Genomic DNA, 8,607 nt, shown 5'->3' on the forward strand with positions numbered 1-8,607 from the left:
TTCCCACTTTGTTTCCTACTTGGTTTTTCTATAAACTGAATTTTGGAGCTAGAGAATGGCGGAGAGGAGGTAAACAAGGCAGAAGCAGATCGAACGAGGCAGATAATGAGGGCTAAGAAGTAAATTGTGCATTTTCACCCGTGGTATTTGGTGAGGAAGCTCAAACGTTTAGGAGGGTTTTGTCAGACACCCAAAAGTTTAGGGGGTAATGTAAATAAACATGTTTTAGGTGTTTGTATAGAACGTCCCCAAAGTTCAGGGGGATTTGTGCAATTAACCTAAAGCTAAAAGATACAATACCGTCTAAACGGGCCGATAGATTGGTTATCTGAGGCCCAGCCCAACATGCTCAACTATCGGGTTCGGACACAAAACAACCCATCATAACCCGACCCACTAACATCCCACCCTCCTAAATCCCCTCCTCCTCAACCTTCAGAAACCTCGACTAAAGACTCCAATGGCGTTCTCCTTCTCTCGCAAACTTCTATCTCGACGACGACTAATCCAAAGATCGTTTCTTTCGCTTCTAGAAGCTTCCTCTCTTCCGGATCCCTCCACGTGCCCGTCAAAATTCGTGCGGAGGCTTGATTTCCCTACCGTTTCTAGGGTTTTCTTTTCGTCGAATCCTTCGCACTCCAACGAAGTCCAAGGACCTGCAGCCATAGAATACAGGTGAATTTACCAAATTTTTTGGATTTTGTGATGCAAGTTTCAGCTTTTTAAGGAAATTTCGTCTTTTTTAATTATTAAATATGAACCTGAAGTTTCTAAAAGAAGTTTATATTTCCACGAAAATTCAACATTCCAATTCAAAATCGCTACATTGGTTAAAAAACGAAATCAGACTATACTGTTACAGTGCACAAAATTGTTTCCTTACAGATATTTACAACCTTAATTGAAGATAGCATCATTTTAATCTGAAGCATGTTTTGGGATTGAAGAAAGCAACATTTATTTGCTTTTTTACACAAGAAAACGATTTATGTTATAAATTGTGTTCCTTTCTGTAAGTATTTATAAGGCTAGTAGTAGGATTTAAGTTTGTGTACGGCCAGATATAATGTTGATTTTGTTTAATTCGTATAGTTAATGAAATCATTATGCGTGTTCTTGTGTGTAAATTTGGATGATCACTAGTCGTGAAAAAGCAAAAGGTGAGTCCTTTGATTTCTTGCTCAGAATTAGGGTTTTCTTAGAGATCAACTAGATCTCTATGAGACTTTCTGTACGTGAATTGTTTCAGCTGAAATTATTTATTATTTTGTTTTAATCTTATTTATTGGCAGCTCTATTCTGCCAGAAGAAGAGTACCACAAGTTAGCGGATGAAACATTGCATGATCTGCAAGAGAAGTTTGAGGTAACTCTTGATATTGTCATGAATTCCTCGATAGTTATCTTCTGTTGTTATGTGCTTGAGAGATTTGGATATAGGAAAAGTTGATCAGAGCATAAAAGGTCATTCTGTAATATATTCAGTTTTTAATCCTTGACAGGAGTATGGTGATGAGATCCAACTCGATGGGTTTGATATAGATTTTGGGGTAAGGTGATACACAGTTAATTGTATGGTCTTATGTGTATACACCAATAAGCTACTTGTGACATTCATTGTGCATTTGAGCAGAATCATGTTTTAACACTAAAGCTTGGCAACATGGGCACATACGTTATCAACAAGCAAACACCAAACCGACAAATCTGGTTGTCTTCACCAGTGAGGTACTTGTTTTTTTAGATTTATTTTTGTGTTTGGCATATCACTATGCATTTGATTTTGCTTCTTACTATAAAATCAAGTATTGTCCTTTTATTCTTTGGTTTAGCATTGCGATGACCTTGATTCTATTAGCTGGTCCTCCAGCTTTTCTGTTTTTCTGAAACCGATGAATCTATTTAACTTGCCTAACAACTAATATTGACATAGCCCCTGTTCCGTGTTTTGTTAGGAAGGGTGCTTGCTAGTATGCATTGTATTCTTGAACTTTATCAAGTGATATCCTCCTGACTTTTCTGCCTTGATAAAATAGTAGTTTTTTTCTATCACTAAGCTAGTGACCATTTAATCTTATTATATACCTATGGGGTTTAATTGCTATGTCTAAAAGTTTGATTTATTCTGAAAGATAATTCTTTTGCAAGAGATATTGATATACAAGATTTCCATTTTTCTTGCAAATACTAATTCTCTTTGGTTTAAAAAAACTTGGTTCCTCTTTTGCTTGAACCTGTCAATCGAGTTTATATAGCTTTTTTCTGACAACTATACAGAGAAATATTTTAGGATTGGTTCTTTATTTCAATTAATTTGAGGGAAAGTAGGCTACCTATGAATACTTGGTTCAAAATTACTAAACGTAGACCAAAGCCAGCAAGGCTAATTTCAAAAATCTTTCATATAGGCTAATGTTTCATAATTCCATCCAAGAATGCTAGATATATTGTTACAGGGTGCTTTTAGTTTAAGAGGAGTATGAAAGAATTTGGTGATCCGTTTATCAAGTTAATTTTTTTCTAGATAGTAGAACTTCTTTAGCTTAAAGAATTTCCATTCTTCTGTTATATATGGAAATGGGCATGGAAGAAACTAAGGCAAATTGAGCTATTAGCCAATAGTGGTACTCAAGCAAGAATTATATGTGAGTTTGAGTTCGCAGAGAAAATTTAGACCTTAGGTTAATAATATGTTGAGCTCACATTTAGCAGCTGTCATAGTCAAAGATGAGTGCAATTACTTGATATTAAATCTTGTTCATCCCCTCCCCTCTAGACGTCGCCTTTTCTAGGAGAATTTGAACAATTCTTCTCAGCTACTGAGTGATGAAGTTGACTGTATGAGAAGCCTCTTTCTCGCATCAATTTAATCCTGTAAATTAGTGATATATACGATGTAGCAACCCTATAGGTTGTTTTCTTATCATACAGAGAATATTAGAGAAATTTGCTAAGTCCTTTTAAAACTTTTCCAGAGTTGTCATTGTCTTATTTGATGGTAAAAAGCATTGGTATGATTCCTCGGTGCACGTTACAATCATTTGAGCCTAATATATGTATCTGACAATCTTTCTGTGGTACATTGACAAAACAAAACAAGAATTATGACATATATATCAATGGTTATTCTAGTGACCAATTAGTTTATCAAATCACTTTGCGGATTGGGATTGATTGTCTCTATCCTTTTGTAGTTGTTGCACTAGTTTCAGGCCCGTGCAATGCGCGAAATTATTTTATTAATAACTTTAAATATTTTCTAAAAAGAAAAATATCACATTTTAAAGAATTTTATGTACTAAAAAAATTAAACTGATTATTGTTTAATTGCAAATCTGGTACGTAATAAAAAACAAACTAGCAAGAGATTCATTATCACGAATACCAACTTAGGTCAAAAAATTACAACATATAGTCATACATAATAATGTCACATAAGAGTTATTGTTTGCCAACACAATGATCAACAACATTATGATAGCACAAACTTTCAAATCAACCTTACCTTACAAATTTTTCATCTTTTAATACTACTGAAGTTTAAAAACAAACATCCCTAACAATTTTTGATCCTAATACAAAACATTTAAGAAACAACACCATACCGAATGTTATTAATCAATTTCCATAGAGGTGCTTCCTCATATGAGAGTTCTTAAAAAGAGGCAGATGAAGACAGCTAAATGAATCAAATTATGCATGATAAAAGTAATCCATAAATAAATGGAAGAAATGAGATGAGTATTTAGGAAATTCGTTGCAGACTCAAATATACTAAGAAAAGAAGCAATATTTCCATGACAAATAGAATGCACAAATAAAGAAAACAATAGAATTACCACATTGAAGCAATTGGAAATATGATAACTAAGCTGTAGATACATGTTTATTTTTTAACGCAATAAATTTCTTCATTTTTATGCAACAATTTCTTCCATTAGACTAAATTATCTTTAATTATAAAGAGAATTAAGCCAATGAAAGAAGCCACAAGAAAATAAAAATATAGGAAAATACCTCAGAACTTTTGATTGCTCAAGTAAAGAATTGTGCTTGGAAATACTATAGAAAATTTAGAAGACCATTGAATTGCTCAAAAAGTAAAAGTTTTACCTTGCAAATTGTAGAGTTACATGTATAAGAGAAAGAAAGGGAGGGAGCAAAAGTTAAGAAGGAATTGAAAGTAGTTTGTGAATCTAAAATGGGTCATAGTAAAAACATAATCCAAAAAGTCATTAATTGCTTTCTTCTGGGTAGTTCAGAGATCTATTTTGAGCATAGATCCCTTTTTTTTTGTTGGAAAAGTGCAACAATGGTTTGAATAATTCAGATTTGTTCTAGTTAACAACAAAGCTCTAATTTCATCAATCAAAACATCTCTTGTACCAGTAAAGTCATCAAAATCTAACAACAAATTATCTCTGCATCCAAGTTTTGTATTAGTTTTTTTTAAAAAATAAAAGAAAGAGGAAATAAATCTATATTCTCATTTATTCCCTAAATTATTTCTAACAGTCCTCCTCGAGCTGGCACATGTATCACAATCATGTCTAACTTGTTACAAATAAGATTCACCTACTTCCACTGTTTTAAAAAACCTCCGCCTAGTCCGCTTAGGCGTACGCCTAGACCTAGGCGGTACCTAGGCCGCCTAACTAGCGCCTAGCGCTTAGGCGGTATTTAGGTTACCCACCTAGATTTTACGAGCGTTTAGGAAAGCATTGTCTGCTTACGTGGATTGCACCCTGTAGGCCTTGATTGTGATTTTATATGTCGTAGCCTACACGTCCTCCAAACACCATTAACCTCCAAATATGAACACCTCCACTACCTCCTCCGACCTTCAACAAAACCTCATCGACCACCACTTAAATGAAGAAAGAAAAAAACGCCCATAAACCGTTTAGACGTCCGCCTAGGCGACTAAGCGCTGGGCGCCATGTCCGACGCCTAGAAGCGCCCAGCGTGTAATGTAACATTGCCTACTTCAGAATTCAAAGACTTGAAATCTTTTGTATTACATTTCTTTTTGCAGTACTCTTGATCTTCTACTCCTCTAATTGAATATCCTCCACAACGAACAACATCAAATGTGATACCTCGATCTTCTTCACAGATCGATCAAACAAAATGATCCTTTTCAGGGATCTACTAAATAAAGGTTTCTTTAGGGTCAAACTAAACAAATGATTCTCTCTAGGAAACAACCAAGAAAACGATCCTCTCCAGGGATCAACCAAGAAAACAATCATCTCTTAGGATCAACGAAGCAAACGTCATTTCCAAGGATTCACCAAACAACTGATCCTCCTCATAGATCAACCAAACAAACAATCCTCTCTAAGGATCAGTGAATCAAACAATTCTCTTCAAGAACCCACGAAACACATGATACTCTCTACAGATTAACCAAATAAACGATTCTCTCTTACTGAGATTGATGATGATGTAGAGTCAATATGACATGAATACTTGATATGGCCACACTTCTTATAATAACAACACATCATCCTCTCCAATTGAAAAACAAATACCGAGCACCTCCCTACCTCCCTTTCAAACCCAACTCCTAGCACCACCCTTCCACCCTTAAGCAACCAAACAAACTAGCAGTAAATAATCCTAAGCTTTGACACCATCTGCAAATATAAATAATGCTGACTAAAAGCAGCAAACTCAAAAAAACCTCATCAGAAGAAAAGACGATCTAATAACTACACCAAAGCCGTCTCTATAGCAAGAGAGATGATGCGACGACGACCTAAAACAATGGTGGCGGCAGCGGCGGCAGTTCGACAGTGATGACAACAGCGATGGAAGTTAGCCGGCAGTGATTAGCAGCCTGACGGTAGCCGTGCGATGTAGAAAAAATAATAATACATAGTATAAAAATAAAGAAAAAATAAACAAAAGAAATTAGGAACTAAACAAATCACCGAAATAATAAATAGCTCGCACTGTTCTTCTTACAGATCTGTTGTGCATTTGACTTGATGGCTTCCTCGATCCACCTTTCGTGCACCTCAGTCACCACTGTGGATGCTGGCACCATAATGTGGCATTCAAAATCAACAACAAATACAAAATTAAGAAACTTAAAATTTTAATTCTTCTCTGTTAATTTGGAGAGAGGTTCTTAAAGAGAACTCAGGGATGGCAGGGGATATGTAATGAAAGAACTGGATCGTGTATTACAACCACAAGATTCAAGCTATTACAAAATACTTTTCAAAATCAAAGTCTCCAAAACTAGTGAGCTCTTCCAAAGTTTCATAACTAAAGTACTCAGTAAAGTTGACACTTTGAAGTGAATGCAATGAAAATGCCTCTGATATACACGGGAAAAAACATTAAACATAAATAAACATAAGACCCTCACGGTGGTGGCAAATTGCTGCATCGTTGAAATCTAGTGGTTAGACCAGTGAGGGAGAGGCAGACGGCGTGGTGTCAACGAAGAGTGTCCGTGGTATAAGTCGGTGGCGAGGATGTCAAGGCAGTGGTGGCGGAGCCTGTGGCAGGTGGCAGGCTGCAGAGGAGGGTCATATATTTTCACAGTGATTGTTTGAGAAGTAGACAAAAATTGAAAAAAAAAGTGCTTCGTTTCTTGGGGAAGAGGGAGGAGAGTGATTAGGCAGAGGGAGAAGAGTGAAAGAGGATTTAACTGAGAGGAGCTAGAAATTGAACTAACTTATTCTTGACAGAAGTTGCAACTGTTGAAGAGTCCTTTGAAAAACAAAAAATTAGATATTTCTAATCATTAATATTACTCTATTGGGAAATTAAACAGCTAGCCATGTTGGTTAAGGTGAAGATCTAGGTAGTCTACGTTTTCAGAAACTGTAATAGGGAAAGCCAAAGGGATTTAATGGGTGCTGAATAGCTGAGAATAATAGCTTAAAGTTTAATTTTGGGTTTCTTTTCCTCTATGAGTTCACCTAATGGGGGTGTTTCTCAACGTAGGAGGTGGAGACAGCTTTTTCCCTGGGGGCTTCCCGGTGTTTTTTTTAGGTTTTATGTTTTGTTTTTATTTTATTATTATTATTATTTTTTTTTTTTTGGGGGGGGGGGGGGGGGGGGTTCAATTTCAAGATGGGAAGGATGTTCATTCATAGAGGTTACACAAATACTGAAGTTAAAAAGTCAGATTGATGATGATGCGCCAAATGAAAGAATGCATAGAACTATTTATTTCATTGACATATAAAAAAGATGAAACACAGATGGAGAAAAAACTGATCTAGAATTTCTTTTTCCCAGTTGTTGACACGTGGCATAGAGATGAAACACTGTAGTATGTAGTAAGGGGCTGTTTGGTTCCCTGTTTTTGAGGGAAAGCCACTGTTGAAAGTGTCACTTTTTGGCAGGCTTTCAAGCAAAATCCTCTTTTTTAGAGGCGTTTTTGCTTAAAGCCTGCCAAAGAAGTGACACTTTGGCAGGCTTTCAAGGGAAATTTTTTTAACCAAACAGCCCCTAATAGATTCTGTTTATTTGTTTTGGCTAAATTTCAGAAAACCCCCCTTTACTTTGAAAGTATCACAAAAAACCCCATAAGTTTAGGGTTATCACTTATCAATGAGCCTATGCGTTATTTTACCCACCCATGTGAAAATTTCACGTAACGCTGTAAGATGGTTTTTTGAAAAAAAATACTAAAGTTAAAGGGGGTTTCTGATGACCTCTAAATTGAAAGGAGGTTTTCTGGTATTTTGAAAGTTTTGTGGGGTTATCTGACGATTGTCCTAACTTAAAGAGGGTTTTCTGAAATTCAGCCCTTTTTTCATCGACATATCTCCTCTTGTATTTATTATGTTGGTAATCTTTCCTTCCTTTCTCTTTCAGTGGGCCTTCTAGGTTTGATTGGGACGTGACAAGTCAAGCTTGGGTTTACCGGCGAACCAAAGCAAATTTATTGCAACTTCTCGAAGAAGAGGTTACCCAACTCTGTGGCAAACCAGTTTCTCTTACCTGAAAGCAGACGACTTCAGGTTGGATTTGTTGCCTAAACTGAGAGCTGCCATTGTAACAAATGCTGAGGGAAAAAAGGATGAGTCTGTCAGAAATTTTCGGACTCAATCTGGAAATCAAATGTTTTGTTTATGTATCTTGCAACTTACGGTTTGTCATAAGTTGATGTCGGAATTATTTAAATATTGAAATAAAGCCTTGGTTTTTTGGCTGAGTTGTTCTTGAACAGTTATTTCTGGTGCAGTTCTGAAGATCCTGATAAATTTCTTTGTTTAACAGCTTAATAGTTGACCCCTATCAATCTTAGTATTCTGACTTTTATACTTATATGCTGCTCAATTTAGCAGCAAGGCAGCAATGACGAGATAGTAATGTCGCTTTTGTTCTCCCTTAATTGGAGTTCAACAATATCGAATGTCTCGTTACGAAGTAACTAATTATGAGGCTGGGTTTCCAGTTATTTGAAAAATCATCTTCAGGAATCTGAAAAGCACATCTATATTTCAATTACAGGTAACCATATGTACCAGAAAAAGATCAATATCGCTGAAGCCCCAAAGTAAGGAGTAGATTTTAAAGAGTAAATTTTGTAATATTTGATGATAATTTTCATGTCAAATCGTAAACCCTGCTAGTGGCA

At 35.9% G+C, this 8,607-nt stretch overlaps 1 protein-coding gene across 1 annotated transcript; it reads left to right on the plus strand.

The window, feature by feature from the left end:
- On the plus strand, positions 421-8,181 carry LOC109822382 (frataxin, mitochondrial). Its single transcript, XM_020388575.1, has 5 exons — positions 421-675; positions 1,293-1,365; positions 1,502-1,549; positions 1,633-1,727; positions 7,842-8,181. Exons 1-5 carry the CDS (start codon positions 461-463, stop codon positions 7,969-7,971), a joined length of 561 nt encoding a protein of 186 aa, XP_020244164.1. The 5' UTR covers positions 421-460; the 3' UTR covers positions 7,972-8,181.

Source organism: Asparagus officinalis, chromosome 8, assembly GCF_001876935.1.
Source record: "Asparagus officinalis chromosome 8, Aspof.V1, whole genome shotgun sequence".
Lineage (NCBI taxonomy): Eukaryota > Viridiplantae > Streptophyta > Magnoliopsida > Asparagales > Asparagaceae > Asparagus > Asparagus officinalis.